Source organism: Lingula anatina, unplaced genomic scaffold, assembly GCF_051362555.1.
Source record: "Lingula anatina isolate TDL-2025a unplaced genomic scaffold, LinAna3.0 unanchor82, whole genome shotgun sequence".
Lineage (NCBI taxonomy): Eukaryota > Metazoa > Brachiopoda > Lingulata > Lingulida > Lingulidae > Lingula > Lingula anatina.
This window is the reverse complement of record NW_028257603.1, coordinates 1,380,815-1,402,451: the sequence shown is the minus strand read 5'-3', so window position 1 is coordinate 1,402,451 and position 21,637 is coordinate 1,380,815. Positions and strand designations below refer to the sequence as shown.

At 36.4% G+C, this 21,637-nt stretch overlaps 3 protein-coding genes across 7 annotated transcripts; 1 reads left to right on the top strand and 2 right to left on the bottom strand.

Annotated features, from left to right (window-relative positions):
* Window positions 1–623: 623 nt before the first annotated feature.
* LOC106158125 (solute carrier family 22 member 18) lies at window positions 624–9,206 on the bottom strand. The gene is made up of 10 exons (XM_086998631.1): window positions 9,020–9,206; window positions 8,314–8,511; window positions 7,428–7,671; window positions 6,780–6,912; window positions 6,112–6,269; window positions 5,431–5,535; window positions 4,899–5,011; window positions 4,082–4,183; window positions 3,474–3,594; window positions 624–3,127 (listed from the first exon to the last, which is right to left on the bottom strand). The coding sequence occupies exons 2-10, from the start codon at window positions 8,425–8,427 to the stop codon at window positions 2,961–2,963; spliced, it is 1,257 nt and encodes a 418-aa protein (XP_086854757.1). The 5' UTR covers window positions 8,428–8,511; window positions 9,020–9,206; the 3' UTR covers window positions 624–2,960.
* A 1,866-nt stretch (window positions 9,207–11,072) lies between these two features.
* Window positions 11,073–16,957, bottom strand: LOC106162353 (meiotic recombination protein REC114). 3 transcript variants are annotated; one of them, XM_013539625.2, is made up of 8 exons: window positions 16,822–16,957; window positions 16,487–16,573; window positions 14,694–14,766; window positions 13,836–13,922; window positions 13,199–13,282; window positions 12,750–12,893; window positions 11,985–12,059; window positions 11,073–11,512 (listed from the first exon to the last, which is right to left on the bottom strand). In XM_013539625.2, exons 2-8 carry the CDS (start codon window positions 16,537–16,539, stop codon window positions 11,336–11,338), a joined length of 693 nt encoding a protein of 230 aa, XP_013395079.2. In that variant the 5' UTR covers window positions 16,540–16,573; window positions 16,822–16,957; the 3' UTR covers window positions 11,073–11,335. The 3 variants fall into 3 exon arrangements, with proteins under 3 accessions (XP_013395079.2, XP_086854729.1, XP_013395080.2); XM_086998603.1 differs by lacking the exon at window positions 14,694–14,766 and adding an exon at window positions 14,321–14,358 and having other exon boundaries at window positions 16,822–16,859; XM_013539626.2 differs by lacking the exon at window positions 16,487–16,573 and having other exon boundaries at window positions 16,625–16,838.
* LOC106162352 (mitochondrial fission factor) lies at window positions 16,841–21,049 on the top strand. Of its 3 annotated transcripts, none has more exons than XM_013539624.3 (5): window positions 16,841–16,977; window positions 17,768–17,888; window positions 18,509–18,635; window positions 18,995–19,253; window positions 19,882–21,049. In XM_013539624.3, exons 2-5 carry the CDS (start codon window positions 17,784–17,786, stop codon window positions 20,111–20,113), a joined length of 723 nt encoding a protein of 240 aa, XP_013395078.2. In that variant the 5' UTR covers window positions 16,841–16,977; window positions 17,768–17,783; the 3' UTR covers window positions 20,114–21,049. The 3 variants fall into 3 exon arrangements, with proteins under 3 accessions (XP_013395078.2, XP_013395077.2, XP_086854727.1); XM_013539623.2 differs by having other exon boundaries at window positions 17,765–17,888; XM_086998601.1 differs by lacking the exon at window positions 16,841–16,977 and adding an exon at window positions 17,310–17,477 and having other exon boundaries at window positions 17,765–17,888.
* The last annotated feature ends 588 nt before the right edge of the window (window positions 21,050–21,637 follow it).

Sequence of the window (21,637 nt, the reverse complement as noted above, 5' to 3'; positions counted from 1 at the left end):
CTTCAATAAATGTCAGTTTGTTTGATTTTCATAGTTACAAAAATAATCACTCACAGAACTAAACATAATAAAAAATAGTAATAATAATTATTACAATAATGAATTAATTAACTAATGGACAACCATAAAAATGTTCCATTCTTAGCCCGTTTCCGACCTATCCTGAAAATGATATCGAAATCTGCCTATTATTTTGTGAGTTAGACTGTAAACAAGTAACCCAACAAAGGTAAAAACATTACGTCCTTGGCGAAAGTCATAGTAATGGCTTCGTCACAAAAACATTGTGATTGAGATGAACGTCTACCAAAGCACGGAGTATTGTGATAGTGGAGATAAAGTGAGCAATTGCACTCTCACATCCTTCTGACCGAGTTGCATTCCTTTCATCAGACCCTTTTTAGGATGCAATTGGTTAGCGAACATCAGGCATTTTTTTTTAAAGAAACACTCGTGTTTCACGATTTCCGACATCGAAAGTGTGGGCTTATATCTCATGTGACAAAAGCCTCTTCTCGTGAGAGAGAGAGAGAGAGAGAGAGAGAGAGAGAGAGATCAAACAAACGAAGATCTCAGTCAATGAACAACTAATACATTATAAATAAAAACAATCTGCAATACAATAATTTTGGTAGGTTTTTAATGTCAGGTTAGTTAACAGCTGCAAGTAGGAGTAGTATTACAAAATCTCCATAACTAGGAGCATTTATCGTTAATAAAGAGATAATGGAATTCAATAACGTAATAAAATATTATTATTGACCCTTCACCTCACGCGGGTGTACAAATACACGTACGAGTTCTTATGAACGATCATTGCAAATATGAATATTTGAATAACTGTCTTAACTCCTGGATTACATTGCGACTGACCTGTACGTATCTTGGTTTCAAATTAACAATGCATTTCTTAAAACTAAGAGTAACTTTCGACTAAGAGTCGTTTGGGAAACCGGCACCCACTTAATATTGTAGTTCGAGTCACTTGACTAGCACGTGACTAGCACGTGACTATGCCACGTGGCAGAGAGGACAGAGATTTAAGTGCATAAAGCTTTAGGCCACGTGGTGGTTACATACTTTTGCTTTGAGCAGACAAAACTTTCTGAGACAGACATTACTTATACAGTAGTTGACAAAACAATAAACATATCAAAAACTAAAAACATGAAAACTTTTAACAAGATTTGTTTTTGTGTCCCCTAATTTTCACTAGCTACAGAGATTAAATGAAACTTATAAATAACAAACATATATACTGTAACAGCCATATTTTTCAGACGTCCCTATTGTCCAAGGGCTAATTGACAAACTTCCTGTTTATGTACAGTCATATTTGTTCAGTTTTCCCTGTTTTCCCTTTTAGGAAACCATAATGTAAAAGCTGTACATGTAAAAGCTATAAGCACCGGTATGTATGAGGTAAAATGTTTATACACCCTTTTATCTTCCTCTTCATTTTCACAATTTCAAGGGCAGTGATAATACAAAGAATATACGTTGATGTTCACACGGCTTAACCCAATATAAATCTTTGGACTGAAAAGTTACACTTAAAGAGTATTCTTGAGTTTTAAACACAGTGAAGTGATACACACAGCTGTAGGAACTAAGAGATTCTTACAGTATGGCCCCATTCAGAATAGGGGACTAACTAGTCCAAGGGTCAAATATGGTGACCCACTACAAAGCTTGCTGTCTATTCTGCTTATAGACACTGAATAGACATCCAGTGGGGAAGTATTCAAGTAGGTCGGCCATATTTGACCATTGGACTAGTTAGTCCCCTATTCTAAACGAGGCCAATGAGTGGCTGGAAAATACGTCTTGTGTATTTTAGTGAGCCAAAAGCCTAGATGTACTTCTGAGCATGATAAAGGTTTATGTACATGTATAAGCACCAAAGCAAACAATACTAGCACCTTTAAGCTACTATTTTTTTGATATTATGAGCTGCAATGACTGCATTGAAGACCAACAAATTAAATAATTATATAAAAGCTGCTTCAACCAATTTTTAAAATAAATTATAAATGCAATATATAATATATGTTAGGCTAGACAAAATTAATATATTAACTGGTAAATAAAAGAGCAGTTACTATCTGTAAATAGAACAGGTAGACGTATTTTTTATCTTTTTTTTTTTTTTTGAACAAATGATTTAGCAGGTATAGCACAGCAGCTTTTAATTACTTTTCTAAAAGGGGCAGGAGCATGTTAAATGCACAATATGAGCAATTTCAGAGCACAAAAAAGGTTTATGCTAGGGTCAAATACTATATTAAATTTACTAGGACCCTATCCATATTTTTTACATTAAAAAACTTGTGCAAAAAAAAAAAAAAAAAAAAAATGTGATTTCTTCAAAATTAGGGTTGATCGCTCTAGTTAACTAGCTAATCAATATTGTATGGTGTTATGTGTATAATCATATCTCTCTCAATGTATATATCCATCTATCTATCTATCTATCTATCTATCTAGTATCTATCCTACCACACACCACATACATACTTAAAAGTACCATTTGAAGTCATTTCTGCCACAAAAGCCAAACAAATGCCACTATATAGTTTCAAATAGTATAACTTCCAGAAATACCATAAGACATTGTTTCATATTTTAATATGAGCCCAAAACCCAAAACCCAAAAATAAAATTTGAACTGATTTTTCTGCTTGCATTCTGTGCTGTATACCAATGGGGCAGATAAGTAGGTCAAATTTACAACAAAAATTTGAATGGGCAGTTTAAAACTCTCTTATGGCTGATCCAGTGATTAATTTGGTTTATCCCTTGGCATGTCAACTTAATTTTAATCATATAAGAAACTAACAGAAGTGGTTTATATGTGTAACTGGGAACTCACGCTCCACAGACATTCAAATGTAACTTTAAAATGACAAATACTAGTCAGACAGACAGACAGACAGACAGGTAGATATATGACATATGCCTTAATCCTTCAGCTTCCAAAAGAGTGCAATGGCAACCAAGAGGCTACAGATGCAGCCTTGGTATCCAAAGGCATAGAACCCCACGGTCTTCAGTAAGAACCCTCCCAGTGTTGGGGAGATGATACCACCTAGAGAATCCACAGCCATTGAGAGACCAAGAATGGAGCCTGCAAGGAAAAAATGGTCCAATAAACCTGATGTTCAAACTTGGCCTGTATTTAACTGCTATAAATTACCCCAGTAAGTTTATAGATATTAAGGCACATGGCTATCAATATGTTGCACTGAAAAAAGTTATTGATATGCACCTTCAAGCATGGACATACACGACTAACTGCATCCTTAAATAAATAACATTTCATTACAGATGTTATTACCTGTGTCTGCTTCTGGTATCACTTTGATCATTTCCCTGTTAACTTTAGGATAATAATGATAAATTTAATCATGGACACAGACCACTAACTGCATTGTCAGGCAAACAACGTTATGTTACAGATGTTATTATAATACCTGTATCTGCTTCTGGTATCACTTTGGTCATCTCACTGGTAGTGGTCACCACGAGAACTGCCACACCTATGGTCAGTGGAGTACTCACAATGCACACTAGGATCACGTCCTTAACCAGAGCCTGCAAGTTTAAGGATGATTTATCATCAATTAATCTTTCAATGATTATCATACTATGATGCTCTTTTTTTCTGAAATTATTGTAAGAGGGTTGTGAATTATTCTGTTCAATCAGTCAGAGCCTGTCAGAATTCTTGATTGATTTACAATTTCACAAATAAGGTACAATAATGGACATAGACATCTAACAGCATTGTTCTACAAATAAATAAGCGATAAATAAGTAATATATGATAAATTAATCATAATCATAATACTATGATGTTTTTCTTTTCTGGAATAATTCTATGGAGAATGTGGATTATTCTATTCAAAACAACCGGACATTCAACAGTTACATGTATGAAAAAAAATCTACCAGACCAGAAAACTTTTCACACATCTTACTGACAGAGCAAAATGATCAACTGGTCCTTGAAAGTTTTGTAAGTCATGACCAATAGAACTGGCAGTTTAAATATGCAGTGAAACCTGTAAAATGTCCTCACCATCAATAAATATGACAAGGTAAATATCACAAAGCAGAACTTGAGAAGGGCACCGTCACTGAATCTTGATGTCAGAAACCCAACCCCAAACCCTTGAGAGAGCTGGAATAATAAAAAAAAAAAAAAATTACAGAATATTTGGTGTTAAACCTTCGAATCATATATTTTACATACTGTATATTTTATTATCAAGTGCAAAATCTGTGTTAAAAATTATAGTACCTACATTAATAAAACGTATACAAGAAAGATTTCTAAAGAGACTGCATTCACTTTATCTACCTATGAGGCATGGCTTTTTGACTCTTCCTCAAAGCGGCTTAGTCACATGACTGACTCATTGAAGTCATCTTGTTTAGACAAGTTAAACATTTTATCATCATTAGACGAGAGTCAATGAAAAATCTCAAGAGTCAATGGAAAATCTCACATGGCAGGTTGAATTCCTCCCCAAGGAGGTGAAAACATCTACAGCCAGTCTAAATCAGGGCCAAAAATATGTCAGGCATAGGACCCGTTCAGAATAGATGATCCGAGTAATAACTGATACACCAACTAAATATGGTCAACCACACTTCAAAAGAGATGGTGCCGATTCCTGATGGTCCCCCACCTCAACACACGCTATTAAAAGGATTAGATCTTGGCTCTGAGGTTTAACTGCTAGGCCCCTGCAGCGACGGCGCATGTGGAGGCAGGGCCATACTGTCATATACTGTTAACTTTACAGAGACGTAGTTGTGTTCATTATCTAGGTTTTCCTTTTACTTTATAAATATATCCTTCAGGTATACAAGTAGCTACACAAAATGATTACCATCGTTAAAACTGCCTGATAAGATAAAATATATCCATTTTTATCTGCAGGTAAATTAAACACTGTCATTGCCACCACTGGGAACATGGACTGGAATACAGCATACGGCATTCCTGAGAAAACATAGAAAAGAAAGTGTTAAGTGTACACATTAACGGTTTGGTTTGTCAGAGATCTACCAATAGTCAAAATATATCATCCCTGCTTTGTTTACTGAGTAGCAAAAATGTCAGTTTTTCTGAATATTTCAATAGTTATTGTTTTACCACCAATTAAGGTAAATCCTATCCAAAGTTGTTCTCAAAAACAGATTATAGATTGTAATTCTCAGAACAGATTTAAATGTGGTATACCTGATAAGCAATCAAAAAGAAGTGGTGCATTAAATTCTGCTATTTCAGTGTCTCACACCTTTTATGTTTTTAATATTTTACCATACATAACAGAAGGACAAAGTGCTATAAACAGAAACTGCTAAAAGTTTTGCCCATGCACCTCAAAGTAACAAATTTCACAGAGGTTACATACAAACCTGATAAAGCTTTTACTGCAAGAAAGAACCCCACATCAGGAATGGTTAATAAGCGGAAAAGCTTTTTTATATCACAAACACTGCTGCCTTTGTTCTCAGGAGGTTCTGAAATATTAAAAAGAATCATAAAATCTATGATTGGTGCATTCCTATGCCTGTTTATAAATACTGGCACAGTGTATATCTATGTGATATATTCCTAATTTCACTGACCATTGACAATGGTAATGAATGACTTGAACGTTTCAATGGGAAAAATTGTGAATTTTACAAATACTGTTTTTTAAAGTCATTAAGTTTTAAAATTAGAACATTCCTATTGAGTGGTAGCAACAAATCTAAAAGCAGGCTACCTAATATATATATATATATATATATATATATATATATCCACACACACACACACACACACACACACACACACACACACACAGAGAGAGAGAGAGAACCCTATAGTTTTAATTTACACAGAAAAGAACCAGGTTTGGGGTAGAGGGAGTCCATAATGTGAATCTGTAATTTGGTCATCAATTTACGGGGAGTCCAGTCCAAACAAGCCCAACCAACCCAAAAACTTTGTAAGCCATCCAGCCATCTCTTGAAATATAGGCTGTCTTTTGAGGCTAATCGCCATCCAAATGATGACTAGCTCTCCGGGAAAACCCATGTTGATGCACATACCTTTTACGGCCTCTTTGTCTTGATCACTTGGCTCCACATCATCCAGTTCATCAGCTGCAGTTGGTGCCAGTTTTTTGGTGTTGTGGGGAACAAAACACCACACCAGGACCACACTTAACATTGACCCTGCACACGCCACAAACGCAGCTGTTTGTTCACTGATTAAAAAAAAAAAAACAGTGACATTTTCCAATTATTTTGAATTGTCCTGGTGCAAAAATAATCTGTATTTTGTGTTCTGGTTTCCCCATAGTATACTGCACCTTCCCTAGCTTAATGATTTTTTTGATTTGCATCTTGTTGGTTATTAATGAACTGTTTGTGTCAAGGACACATTTTATGCTGTGTATGAAACCGAATAATTAAAAAATGGAGGAAGTTTACAGTTAAGGTCACCTGACCTTGGCTCTGTACACGATGTAATGTGTAATTAAGCATTTAAAAAAAATATTAGTTTCAACTAAAATAAGTTATTGAAAAGTAATTGATTATACTTCTGAAAAAAGCAATTCACAGAAAATATTCAGTCAATTTCGACATTCTTGTGCATTATCAATATATTGCTATTTCACATTATCTTAATACACTGCAACTTTTATTTCTTCTATCTTAAATATAATCTCTCACTCAAAAGAATTATATCAAAGGAACATCCACATGTCCTTTACCTGTAGTGCTTGTTTACAAAACCACCAATGAACGGCCCGATAACGGAGCCCATTCCGTACGACAGCCACAGTTTTCCCAGGGCGTCGGCTCTCTGCTCACTGTCTGTGAGGTCTGTTATCACCATCTGACCACCTATAAAATAAAACATTAGAATTATCTAGTAAATCCATGTGCGAAAGCTGTAAAAAACTGAAAATCCTGAAAGGGTAGCTTGTCATTTCTCATTGCATTAAGACCATATGAAAAATAGATCAAAATGAAGACTTAAAATCCTGAAATCAGGCATAATCATGAAAACTTTCATTCATGTAATTCTTATAAGCAAATCAATGATTATTATAATATTAAGTAAAGGTGTCTTGGAAGCTTGACATCTTTGTTTTAAAAATATCAATGATAATGATCTTAATTAAGCTAGCTTATTTTTGATGATTTTAATCGATAATACATCTTGTACATCACAACAACATTTCATTTCCCTGAAAAAAGATTTTTCCTTTCAAAATTGATACAATATCAGAACCCTGACAGAAAATGTCTATTTATTTATTTATTTATTTATTTTTAATTTTATTACTATTATTATTTGTTCTTTTAATATTTTTGGCAAAAAAGGTATTTATCTCTTTCCTTTAATATCCACTCACCTGTCATACAATGCATTAGAAGACTCGGCAAACTGGAGGCGAACAACATCGGCAGTGAGTACGCAGCTCCAAGCATGAAGTAATACATGGCTGCTGCCAGAAAGGCCAATGTCAAGGCTACTCTACTCCCAAACACATCGCCAAATCTACCGAATAGAATTCCACCAAACAACTGGGCTACCCCACAGGTGCTCTGGAGGTAGCCAAATATGAGGGGGTCGGCCCCTAGGTTCTTGCTGAGATACTGGAATAAGGAGGGCCAAAATAGATTTAAATTTTTCTGAATTTCAAACTACATAGTGACTGTCACATATATATATATATGTACATACAGAATCGAAACAGATTATAATGACAATCAAAACTCATTGGTGATGATGTATTTGATTGTTTTCACTTTTACAGAGATACACTGAAATAACGAGGTTCAAAACAGAATGAAATTTCTGAATTTCAAAACCTATTACAACAGAAATACTAATGTACTAAAGTTAAAATAAATACTAGCTATGACAATCAAGTCTCACTAGCAGTGTGTGAAACTGTATTGCCAAGATGCACTGAAATAACTGTTAGGTTCAAAACAGAGTTCAATGTTTCTAAATTTAAATGTCTACCAGTACAGTCATGCAAATATGTACACTGTACACAGGCTTGTAGCCAGGGGGGTTCATGGGGGTCAAAAGAACCCCCCTTTTGGCTCTGAAAAGGCCCCCTCTGGGTAAAACTTTATCTACTATATAGTAGGTACATGTAGGTTTTATAGTATAAGGTCCAATTTTTCAGAAAAAGAATGCCCTTTAGAAATTGCTGGCTACAGACCTGGTACATGTACTAGTATATAATCAAAATCAAAAATCAAAAATAACGAAAAACCCAGTCTCACCGGTAGTGTATTAGTCTGTATGGCCCAGCAAGTAGCATACAGGAACATGTTGATGTGGACATTGATGACGAGACAGCTCCATTTCCTGGGGGTTCTCACCACCTCAACCTTCATTTCAGCTCAGGGGTGGGGCAGACAGGGGGAGGGGTCAGATAAATCAGTCTCTGTGCCCAGTGTTGTCCACTTAATGTCCAGTTTCTGCAATATGAGAGGAGAAAAAAATAGACAATTATTTTCTTTTATTCTTATTTATTCATTTTCCAATATTTATTTATTTATTGCCTATTATAATCAATTAATATATGTATTAATTAAATCATTCATTTATTTATTTCATTTTTTTAAAATTTTTTTATTTATTTATTTAATATTATTATTATTATTATTTTTTTTTTTTTGGGGGGGGGGGGGAGGGGGTCTCACCCAACATCGATCCCCTACCGTAGTCTCAATCATGCAGTTGCAGGTCATTCCTGGACACGTAGACAAGTACTGTTTCCAGCATTTTATGCCTTAAACCTGCACAACATACTATTTGTAAGCTATCTTTCTTTTTTTCAAGTACCTGCGCTTGAGTAGTTGAGTGACAGTGACGACACTGACGTACCGCTGGAGAACCTCAAAATTTCCGTAACATCTCCCCACTGTTTGTCACTACTTATAAGTGCATATATGTAACTAAATACCCTATTACTAAGTCATTTACCTTGACGCAAACGCCTCATCCTCCGCCCGTCTGATCTGAAAGATATCTGGACATTTTGTGTCGTTTTACATAAATTTCACATTTGCCACGCAGAGGGATTCCCTAAAGATGGCGGGTTTGACCTAATTTTCAACGATGTCAAAACGAGGCAGGAATTCCCGGAGGCGTGGTTTCCGCAGATCAACAAAACTCCCGACTCTTTTGTGATGAAAATAACAACGGAAGAAAGCGAAATTAGCGGCAATTTGTCGTTGGGATTAAAGTTCCTTACCTAAATTAGTTAAACCGTGTCATATTATCTGTCCATCTTTCCCAAAAACCCTCAGTTTTATAACACTGTCTTTACCGCCACGTACGTACAAACTTAAGGATGTAACAAAATAATTGATTTAATGTGAAAAAATATAAGAAACAGGCACTCACCTTTGTGCATATAGACGTTTTGTTAGATGAATGAAAGGATCGAGACTGATATCGGGCCTGTCAATGGGCCACTTTATATGACTTGTCAAAAATGCATGCATTATACCGGTATTATTATTATTGTAGTAGTTTCAAGAAAATTGATAAGTGAAAGTGAAAACGAAAGCAATTTTAAAAACATCTACATGTACCATTTATACGTTGCACCATAGTAGCACAAATCTTGTATGCCGTATACTCTCATATGTACCAACATAATTCGGTTGAATTTATCTAAAAAAAAAGGACCAAAAGTATTTATACAGCTTCTCTTAATTATCTATTTTTAAATATTTTTAATCTAATAATACTAGCTAGTATTTTGACATATACCTGCAGGGGACCATCGGTGTGACTTTTTCAGAAATCGAAGGGGGTCTCAGGGCAACTCGACAGTCAACACTTACACCCCATTTCCATAGATTAGATCGACCTACTTTAGATCGACATAACTCCCTGGGGGTTCACGCTAAATAGCTGTCAGCCGGGCGGACACGAAAGTTAATTACCCCCTTACAGCTTGTAGTAGGCGGGACGGACATTTAAGTCGAATTATCTGAAAGTAATCTAGTGAGACTCCCCGCGGGGATAGATCGATCTAAAATCTATGGGAATAGAGCCTTAAAGAGCAAAGACGTACTACCCAAATCTAAAATCGCCTAAGTGTGAACAGCTGTCCCTGTCATCGTGCTCTATAACGTCAAAGGTGAAACCAAACGTTAATTATCTCAGTGCAAAATAAAATGAAAATAAAAACATATGAAGTCAACTAACTAGGAACGTTCCGATCGAACTTGAATTGATTCAGTATAGCTTCAGGTATAACACCACGTCATACCACTTGCTAATTAACCAAGTTCAGCAGAAAAAAATGACATCTTCTCGGAGGAATTATTGCCTGTCATATTGCAATTTCATCAATAATGTGCTATTTTCTCGGTGGGATTATCAGAAAAAAAGGTTTTACTTTTTATAAAAGTCGCGTCGCCTCTATTGCTTTTACCAGACGTATGTTATACTGAGTATTTTTCTTTTTATGCACCCCCTTCCTATTTTGGGTCCCTGCGCCTCAAGACTGTTCATATGTTCATACAGTACCCGGAGCAACTTCAAAGTCAAAATTGAAAGAGCATATAGACTACTCAAATCCGAAACCGCCAAGGTGTGAACAGCTGTGTTCTCATCCACTCAGGATTATTGGAAGGGGTGTCTGCGGGTGCGAGGCCAATCCTCTCCCGCCCCCTTGGCGTAGGGTTTGGCGTTTTAGAAGGCGAACGGTGCCATTTGGCATGGGTTACAACTATATGATTGAACAAGTCAAAATTCTAATTTTAAGAGGAGGCCATTGGTGTGATTTTTTTAAAGTCGAAGGGGCGTCAGGACCCCCTTGAACTCCCCCCCCCCCCCAAATCCGCCTCTGTAAGAAGTATACAAAAGGTGCCAGTATGACAAGTTAGGGAAAATAGCATACTGTAATTCAGTTAGAGGTGTAAAACAACCTATTATTACAAAAATGCTGATTTCAAGTGTACATTGTTTTAAAAGAAATCTGCAAAGGGTAGACTTTTGAGGGGAAAAAAAGAACACAAAATGATGTAAACATTTTCGTTTTATTACAGGTAGTTTTAGTAACAGATGTTATTATTATTTTTTATTTATTTATTCACTTTTTTATTCATTTTTGATAAGTCTGCTTTGTTTCTTCTAACCAGTGTCCTTTTGCTTCACAATTTTGTTAAAACAACAAAAATTACTCAATAGTCACGTGGTCAACATGGAGCCAAAAAAAAAAAAGAAAGAAAGAAAGAAAGAAAGAAAAAGAAAACGACTGCACAAACTCCTGAAGATACATTTTTATGAATGTTTGTTGTTTTGCACAATATTCTTGAGCTCTGCTTCAACTTCTCCCACAAATGCAGGGAAGCTACTGTCAGACAGGCATAGGCGGAGTATGGTGGACAGCTCCTCTTGAGGCATGTTGCTATGGTGATAGGAGAGAGGAAGGCTGGCAAACATTTCTCCACTGAGAGCCTGGCATAAGGAAAATGAATATTATCATTATAATAAATTATTTGTTATCTTTGAAGGTATAATAAAAATAATAATATGTTTAGCATGATAGCACAACCTTTACTTTAATATCAGCATACTGCAGTAAGAATTGCTGTATCAGTAACAATTACATTCCTTTCATTAATATTTTACATTTATTTTATACTCATATTTTTAACATTTTGTATTTCAAAATGGTTTTGTATTACCATCACAATGCAAAAAATGATTCAATCTTATCAAGTTCATGTGATATGAAGTTCAGGGGGCAATACTGCAACAGAGACAACAGTTTTCAAACATTCCATCCACTCAGTGGATCTGTACAGGGGCGGGGGGGGGGGGGCTGCTGGAGGTTATTGCAGCTATATATATATATATATATATATATATATATATATATATATATATATATATATATATATATATGTAGTTTATAATAGACAGTTACCTTAGCCATGTCAGCCACTGACACCTCCCCCACCAGACTCCTGGCCTCATCCATGTCTTCTTTTGCTATACATTCCTGAAACGAAGGGAAATAATAGTATAAAACCTTTTGACTTCACAGTTTTTTTACCTAGAGTGTGACACCTTGTGATATCAAACATGCATAAGTACAGTCTAACAAGAATGTACTACCATGTTCTCTGTACTAGTACATGTAGCAGCTTTTTGGGTTCCCACAAAGAGGGAATCGGGCCAAAAAATGCCGAGAGAGGGGGACACTGACAAACCTCCCCCTCCTTAGAAAAATATTGATGAAATGCACCTTCAAATTTCACGCATATCCCAGCAACTGTCAAGTCTTTTTAAAAATATCAAATTTTAAATAAAAATATAAGTGAAGACCCATCTAAAAGGAGGAAAATTCTCACCAATACATCATGATTGTTCTACGACAACTTGCATGGGGCACGCTGACTTACAAAGACCACTGCATTATGGGAAATTGAAAGTACAAACACTAAGCTGGTATAGGCCCTAACCTAATCAGGTAACCATATGTCAGTGGGTAAGCCATGTGCAATCTATACAGTTGTCAGTAATTTCTTCCAATCTGACAACAACCTACAGTGCTTCAAGTTGCAGTAGAGACAGAAGATACGTTGACACACAAGCAGACAGCAGCTTTCTTGGTTTCTGCAAAGTGAAGAACTGGAGGCTCGTAATATCTAGCGCTTTCTAGTACTCAAGGCTGCTCGAAGTGACAAACCTCAAATGCCATCACTGCTTCAAGATCCCCCTCAGCCTTCAGTGGGAAATACTTCCTTAGTATTGCTGTACAGCTTGCACACTGCTGGGTGCCACTGCACAGCTCTGTGCTGGAAAACTTCAGCCGGAACTTGCGACTCTCATTCTGTAAGTATTAAAATTCAATAGGAATTTAAGCATTAGACATTTTATATTTGTGCATATTAAAAATATAAAGATTGGGGGTTAGTCAGTGCTTGATTTTTTCTCAACAAAATTATTATTAATATTATTATTACTGCCAAAATTGCACCTCGTTCCTACCCACTTAAAATTGGACATTAAAAAACATAGGTATGAACCAAAGAAATAAATATGACTGAGAAAACTACAAATTACTTTCTCTTTCAATTAAATACATAGATTAAGTTGAACACCTGATAAAGTTGCAATCTGATAAATGTAAATTACCTGTATTTTACACAGGATCATCATACTGTCCCCCTTACACACTCCCCTCAGCCAGGTGTGACTGCCAACCAGGTAGTGGCTCTCCTGAAATATATGGGGGGTTTGAAACTGCACTGGTACCAAGTGAATTAAATGAGAGAGAGAGAGAGAGAGAGAGAGAGAGAGAAGGGGAGGGAAAGAAGGAGATAGAGGGAGGTGTGTGTGTGTGTGTGCGTGTGTGTGTGTGCACGCACGTGCAAGAGAGAGAGAGAGAAGGGGAGGGAAGGAAGGAGATAGAGGGAGGTGTGTGTGTGTGTGTGTGTGTGTGTGTGCGCGCACGCGCGCAAGAGAGAGAGAGAGAGGGGTGGACAATGGGAGAGAAAGAGACTGAGAGAAAATTTGTAGAAAAAGACAGATCTAAGTATTTAGTAAGGTGGCGGGGAGAATGGTAAATGCATGAGTGGGAAAATACTTCTGATGTCCTTTTTCTCTGCATGAGAAATTTGTTTTGCTTTTCATTATTTTTTATTGTGAACTATGAAGAGAAAGGGGTGAAAGTACAGAGATACTGTGCATTATTTCCTTTATTCAAACATCTTATAATATTTAAATAAGTTAAAAGACAATATACTTGTCAATTAACTGCAAACTAACTTACCATAATCTTGTTTCCATATGATATCACAAACTGTTGACTCTCTGTCAAGTTCAGGGTCAGTGGGTTTTCGTCTGTTGCTTCATAATACTGCAAAGATTACAATGTCTTGGATCAAAAACAATTTGAAAACAAACAAACAAGAACATGGTCTTACAAGACACATTCAAATATCATCTAGAGTTTCAGTTTCCTGGAAATTTATATCACTGTTCATCAACTATTAAATGTTCTTGGAAAGTTGTAAAACTCTGAAACTCATGCTATGGCTGTTCCTATATACATGTATTTAGTCTAGTCTTTTTCTAAACCTCTTTGACAAGTGCTCTTCTTATTTTTTTATATAAAACTTTAAGATATCTTCTATATTATTGAGTAAATATTTTAAATTACACTCATCCTTTTTATCTCAAACTTCCCTTTTTTATTAAATAAAAATAAATAGACAATAATGTAAATAATATGCTAAAAAACAAAAACTGGCTTACAGTAAAAAGCTGTAGTGACAACTGGATGCCATCTGCAACTGAAGCAAAATAAAAAAGAAATGAAAGAATAATGATACAAATACCAAAAGAAAATATCTACTTGAAAAAAAAACACAGGAAACTAGTAAATTTGACTTTCACAGAGACACCAAAACACATACAGGTACATGTACTGCATATGCAAAATGTGGTTGTTTTCAGTAAGCAAATTAGCAAATTAATTATCACAAGCAAAACTGTTACACTATATACCAATGCTCTTGGCTATATATTACTCTTTGCTCCAGTATACAAGTTAATCTGGTGTTTTTATTAGTAGACATGGAAAACTATTTGTAAGTGAGTAATTTATTTTGCCACTAAGAGTACACACTTTCCACTCCATAGTCTCATTCTGTCTTGAGTATACTGGTTTTGTCCCATTATCAGCAGCAGTATTGACATATCTATAGGAAGAAAAACAAGAATACAGAGAAATATGAATGTGTCTTGCACACAACCACCTCAAAACCTAAGGCATGCTTCAGGTTAACTCATCCCTATTCACAGATATGCTGCTTTATGCTCTGAGTCTATTTTAATAAGAACATATGTAATATTTACAGAATAAGCAATATTTTATTTGTGAAACTGTGTCTCAATTTCAATGGTTAATTATAGATACAGCTAGTATTTAACCCAGTGTTTCCCCTGCACTTAAATGAGCGAGGCGCCCGCCTCGATGATATTTGCAAGCGCCTCGCTGAAATTTGTCAAAAGCACCGCCTCGCTGGACTAAATGGAACAACAAAGTATATTTTCACTCATGCTAACTGAAAATTATATTTATTTCTAAGCAAATATGGCATTTTCTGTTTACATACGTAATCCCATGCTTCTGAGCACTTGATTTAGTAGTAACGGAAAGACGCATGCGCGTATGCCTAAAAATAACCAGCAGTTACTATCTCCCTGTGAGAGCCTCGTTTTCGCAGTTCTGTGCCTTATTTGAAGTATAAGAAACAGAGCGAAACGAGGCAACTGTTCTTGACACCATTTAATCACGTGTCAAGAATACACTTTCTCTATCACTTCATGTTCCGAAATTCAGACCGCCTGTTGTTTGTTTTTATAGTTTACGAATATTCACTGATAAAAAAGGAGCAAATAAAGTGGACTTCGTTGATTTTATAAACTTGGAGAAGATTTTCTATTGATTTACGGGTGAGTTTTGTGAAAGCAGTAGCGTTGTAAAACTGGGTCACGTCAGTATTTCGCGTGGAAACCTATGCATTGAATATGGATTTCCATGACTGAATAGAACCATATAAATGAATAAACGAAGAACTAAAATTGATGATAAGTGTGATTTTCATCTCTTTAATTCCGAAGCATTCATTTAACGGTGTTTGAAGTTGTTGATTATAAATTACATCTCAAACTACGTATAACTAGTAGCGTGAGTCGCTTTGCGCTGAACGACAAGAGAGAGAACTTTTGCGGCAGTTTTATATTAAGATGAAGCGCTCCCACACGCAAAGTCAATTGACCAGTTACTTTCACAAGAATGTGAAAACGGTAAAAACAACATATTTTATCAACTTTTTGGTCAATTTAAAAATAATTCAATGTAGTAAGCCCTTTTTCTCGTTTCTTGTAAGTATTAAAGTAGTTAACTTTTTTTTTTTTTTTGAAAGTATTAACTTTTTTTTTTGAAAGAGTATGTTCTATAAACTGAAAAGGACTAAACTGAGTGAATGCACAGATGGAAAATAAATTTTGTCCAAACCTTTGTTATGTCATTACTGAATTTACTCCTCAAAACATCTAAAACAAGACAATTCGGTGCCACATAAAATGTAAAAAAAATCAGTTCTAAATACCCTAAAATGCACCAAATTGCACCTCGATTTAAAAAATTTTCCGGGGGAGCATGCCCCCGGACCCCCCTAGTATTGTTGGGATCGCGGACTGCCTACCACCTCGCAGAGCTTGAAAGCCAGGGGAAACACTGTAACCAATACTAAGCCATTTTGTCAATAAGACATGGGGAAAGTGTCCGTTTAACAGGTCATGAAATGCCAGAGGAACTGCAAGTATTTTTTTCCATGAATGTGTCAAACTATTAAAGTCTATCGGCACATTGGGGGGGGGGGGGGGGGGGGGGTGTATCAGACTATCACTCACCTGGCATATTTCAACAGGGAATAATGGTCAGTCGATGGTTTCAAGGCAGCCATGCCACTTCCCAATGGGAAATGGATGCACAGGTCTCTAGGTAAATAAACATATGTAAAACAATAAATAAACGAATGTGTGACTCACTTGGTCGGTGCTGGGCCTGGGGTACGTGTAATTTATCAAGCTAATTACATCATCTGCAGGCAATATCTCTCGCTATTGCTATTTGTATTGTTTCAGGTCAAATGCAATTTTCAAAAGCTAATCTAGGTAGTTATCTGAATTTTGAAAAGCTCCCTACAGAAACAAAAAATAAGGCAAGCTACTGTCGAACAACTCACAATTCCCGCTTCCGCGTGTGTACTCACAAACTTGTGACGTCACCATTTCATGTGCACAGGAAGATTCACTTCAGGAAGAATAATTATCTCAAAAATTCCCTAAAATGCAGCATTATTTATGAAGTAAAGATCACTTAGAAACTACATCTATACAAGGTAATGGGTATTTAAGCAGCAATGCTGCCGCATACTCCAAGGAACTTGGTGGTTTAAGTCGGTCTTGAAATACGTGCTTGAAGTTGCGTTGACCCTTGGCGTTGAGACTTGAACTTGAAGTCGGTGTCAGTTTGTGTCATTGAGCGAGTCCACGGCAAATGACAACAACTAAAGTTTCTTTCAGTAGTTCGTACGTGCATCAAGTGAAGCAGCTTTCATATACGGTGTTTTCTGAAAAGCAGTTTAAAGGCAGATGTACCGGTGCATCGTTCTTACGAGCCATCTTAACTGTGAAAGACGCTGATTCTATTTGTCCCATTATCACTGCCAGTATAGTCAATATAACGATTGAAGTCAACCATATCAACTATTGACTACCAATGCAGTCAACAGCAGACATAACTATAAGTGACACTGACTCATCAGGTTGCGTAGTCATCGCACAAGCACGTATGAGCCTGTATTGGTTTTGAAATACACACACATGCAGAATCAGCTGAGTAAGAAGTGGACAATATTGCAGTGTCCCTAGCTTATATATACCTGCTGTAATTGTATTGTAGTACATTGTACACGAAACATTAGTTTCATGAGTGATGACGTTGGTTACACATATCTACTTCAACAGAGTGAATTCAGAGCACTGACACATGTATAGACCCAGCCTTTCATGTCACAAAGAATCTCAAGTCAGTTTGGGCGATCTTTCATTATGAATCTATCATTAAAAGGCTGCTTATAACTTATTTTAAACATGTTTTATTCTACACATAGACTGTATTTTCAGCAGAGTGAACCCGGTGACCATGTCCACAGCCAGCACACAGTATCACATGCCCTCGGAGTATGAGGATGAGGCACCTTTGTCATACGACCCTCAGTTCACAGCAGAGATTAGCAACAAGATGCAGGTAAACCCTTACAAATATCAACTTTGTCGCTGAACTTCTGTGTCACAAGTAATTTAAAATCAATTTGGGTAAAACCATGGGCCTTTTAGGATTCACCTATCTTAGTTGTGTATCAAAAGGAATCTTCCAGTTGAAGTGTTATGATGATAACCCTAATTTTAGGCTAAAACTGCATGTAATTTAGAATAAAGGCATGCTGTCAACTAGATATTCCTGGTTTAAATTTTTAATATCTTGGCAAATATTAGTGAAACTTAAAAAATTTTCATGATAGTATCTATCTCTCTCTATCTCTCTCTCTCTCTCTCTCTCTCTGACCCCATTTCCAGAGATTAGATCGATCTACTTTAGATCGACCTAATTCCCTGGGGGTTCATGCTAAATAGCCGTCAGCCGGGCGGACACGAAAGTTAATTACCCCTTACAGCTTGTAGTAGGCGGGACGGACATTTAAGCCGGATTATCTGACAGTAATCTAGTGAGACTCCCCGCGGGGATAGGTCGATCTAAAAGCTCTGGGAATTCAGCCTCTCTCTCTCTCTCTCTCTCTCTCTCTCTCTCTCTCTCTCTCTCTCTCTCTCTCTCTCCACCACTTACTTTCACACAAACATTCCCTACAGGTTCCTGACAGAATCCAGATGCACCCGCAGCCTCAGTCTGGATACCCTACTTACCAAGAGAACAACGAGGACCCCCACAGAGATGTCAGGCACGCAATGAAAGTACCAGACAGAATTGTCATTGCAGGTAAAATTCAGGTGTTTGCAGGTTAAGGTAGTTACTGGATCTTTTCAATGTGCCAAAATTATTAAACTTTCAGATACATACTTTTATGATCGCAAAAATTACATCTCTGTGTAGCACTTGTCAATTTGTGGTGCTTTAACTGCACAGCATAGAATAGAACTATAGTTAACATTGATAGGAATAATGCTTTTTTTTTCTGAAGACAGTCAAAACTGAAGGATGGATAAACAAAGATAATTTGGAAGACTATCAGAAAATTTCTCTGGATCCACCCCTGTGAACAGATAGACATCCTTTCATACTTGAATTGTTATTTATTCATTCTTTTATTATTTGACATTTTTCTCCTGTACAAACAGGACACAACCAACACATAGGTATGAAACAGGAGCCACGCCCCCTGGACCTGGACGTGCTGACCCAAACTGACCAGACCTCACATTACGTGGGACTGACCACGCCCCCTCGCGTCCTGACCGTGGAGGAAAGCGGGTTCCCCATCATTGAGGAGGAGGAGGAGGAAGAGAGGGAGGAGGGCGGGACTGGAGATCATGGGTCAAGGTCACATAATACAACCTTGATGTTGGATATGTCAGCTCAGGGACAGCATACATTGGAGTAAGTGGGCATTATGTGTTTTATGATGTTTATTAGTTTTTTTTATTATTATTGTATGTGTTCTCTTATTTGATTTGATAAAAAATTAAATGTGTTCAAATGGAATGTTGTTACTTAATTATTTACCTTTATTTCTTTAGTTTTTGTTATTATTAGTATTAGACCCCATTCCCACAGATTTTAGATCGATCTATCCCTGTGGGGAGTCTCACTAGATTACTGTCAGCTTAGCCGGCTTAAGCATCTGTCCCGCCTACTAAAAGCTGTAAGGTGGTAATTAACTGTTGTGCGCGCTAGGCTGACTGCAATTTAGCATGAACCCCCAGGGAGTTAGGTCGATCCAGATCTAAATCTCTGGATCGATCTAAATCTCTGGGAATGCACTCTTAGTTGTAGTATTATAATTATTATTTGAAATTTAGAAATCAAGATTTTGTGTTCTTTCTATAGCTTTATTCACTGATTGTTAAAATTATTGTTGTATTTTACTTTTTCTTTAATGTTTCTTTTATGATTAATGAATGTTTTATGCATCTCGGGTAACCTTACATCTAAATTGCCATTTTAATTTAGACAATAGGACATTTTTCAATCTTTTATTCAATATTTGTCCTGTTTTTTTCTTCAGCGCTCTTCAAGTACCTCCATACTCTCCAGGAGGTATTAACGATTCTTTAGTGGAGCTTGAAGAAGAAGATGAAAGAATAGTCTTACGGCGCCATGTGACAAAGCTAACTCGGAGAATTATGCAATTGGAAAACAGCGATCAAAGACGAGTACAAAGGGAAATCATATACTGTTCCTTAGCATCAGTTTATTTGGTGTGGAAAATTTGGTCATGGATGAAAAATGGGAGATGATAAGAAAACTTCTAGCACAGATTAACTGGATGTAGATTTAAACTTGGGTCCTTAAATCTTTTTTTTTTTTAATGCCAAGGGATGTGAGATGAGCCCAGCAGTTTAGAAGGTCAGGGTTTTTAGTTAATATTCTGCTATGTGGCTTCAGCAAGGTTTGTGAGATTTTTCAACACTGGACACAGAATACATAATCAAAATCAACTTTATAAATCTACTTTGAAGTGAGTTTTGTAAATGTGGAGAGAACTAATCAGAACAAAGGTGCTGTTTAAATATGTATATTCAAGAATGAATTAAGACCCAATAACTCTGTAATAATTTGCTGAGGGCATTTGATGAAATACCACTCACAGGCTTGAGATCTTTTCTGTTTTTGGTGGACTGAAGTATTTTTAGTTTTCTGGGGACCACAGATGTATAATAATTAAAGTTGCTTTTTCAGATTTTTTTTTTATTCAAAAGGCTTGCCCCAAATAATACTTCGAGTGGGGGTGTATACAACACCTTTTAACTAAAGCTGTTTTAAAACTATTTTCAGAAAGTAGACCGTTTGTACACTTAACTCATCAGCTGTGTGCTCCCCTAGTTTACGTGTTACCTCAAGTAGATCAAGTGCAGTTTTATATTCGTGTACTACGTAACTTTCCCAATGTGTTCTGCTGGTAAATATGTTCTAGATAGAAAATGCTCTTATGGCGATGTTTTCCTGCAGTCTATAAACAGGTTTGGTTCAGACGGTGTTGTACCTCTCCACTCCAGCTCGTGTATGATATTACCGGTAAACTTTCAAAATCGCCAATACGGCCTCGTAATGTCAACAATTAAAAGCATGGCAATCAAGGGGATGAATTGTGTTTTTAACTGATTGAAATGTGATTATGCATGGTTATCAATGTTAATCTTGTTCTAATAAATGTATTTGATAACACGTTAAAATTGTTTGATGCTTCCTTTATTGTAAAGTAAATCTGATATTTTTTATGTACAGACACAGATGTGTCTGTACATATTGCCATCACCTGCGTCTGTGGTCGCCGTCGCCGTCGCCGGCGCCGTGCACTTTCCTTGTAAACACGATAAGTGGAGGGAAGTTTTACTTTTTGGCTTTATATTTACAGAGCTGATGAATATTCATAAAACGCAGGTCAAGTTAGAAAATCAGCATCATCGGGCCATTATTGTATAAGTTATGCTGTTTTTTCACTTTTCAGCATATATGCAACCCTGTAAACACATTTTAAGGCAAACCGTTAGGCCTGTTGTCATGAAACTCACAGGAATAATCAATCTTACTAAAATGCAGTTCAAGTTCGAAAATCGGCATGATCGGGCCACTATTTTAGTAGTTATGCTGTTTTTTCATTTTTCAGCATATATGCAACACCATAAACACAATATAAGAAAAACAGATGGGCCAATTGTCATTAAACTCACAGGAGTGGTCAATCTTACTAAAACGCAGGTTGAGTTCGAAAATCAGCATAATCGGGGCATTATTTTAGAAGTTAAGCTGTTTTTTCACAT

Coding starts and splice junctions, on each gene's coding strand:
- LOC106158125 (XM_086998631.1), bottom strand. CDS start 8,427: ATGAAGGTTGAGGTGGTGAGAACCCCCAGGAAATGGAGCTGTCTCGTC. Junction 6,913..7,427: donor TCTAATGCATTGTATGACAG/GTGAGTGGATAT, acceptor TTTATTTTATAG/GTGGTCAGATGGTGATAACA. Junction 4,184..4,898: donor ATCAGGCAGTTTTAACGATG/GTAATCATTTTG, acceptor TTATTATTCCAG/CTCTCTCAAGGGTTTGGGGT.
- LOC106162353 (XM_013539625.2), bottom strand. CDS start 16,539: ATGGCTGCCTTGAAACCATCGACTGACCATTATTCCCTGTTGAAATAT. Junction 12,060..12,749: donor AAGCAGTGATGGCATTTGAG/GTTTGTCACTTC, acceptor CCTTCGTTTCAG/GAATGTATAGCAAAAGAAGA. Junction 11,513..11,984: donor CAGTGGCTGACATGGCTAAG/GTAACTGTCTAT, acceptor TCCTTATGCCAG/GCTCTCAGTGGAGAAATGTT.
- LOC106162352 (XM_013539624.3), top strand. CDS start 17,784: ATGTCCACAGCCAGCACACAGTATCACATGCCCTCGGAGTATGAGGAT. Junction 17,889..18,508: donor AGATTAGCAACAAGATGCAG/GTAAACCCTTAC, acceptor CATTCCCTACAG/GTTCCTGACAGAATCCAGAT. Junction 18,636..18,994: donor AGACAGAATTGTCATTGCAG/GTAAAATTCAGG, acceptor CTGTACAAACAG/GACACAACCAACACATAGGT.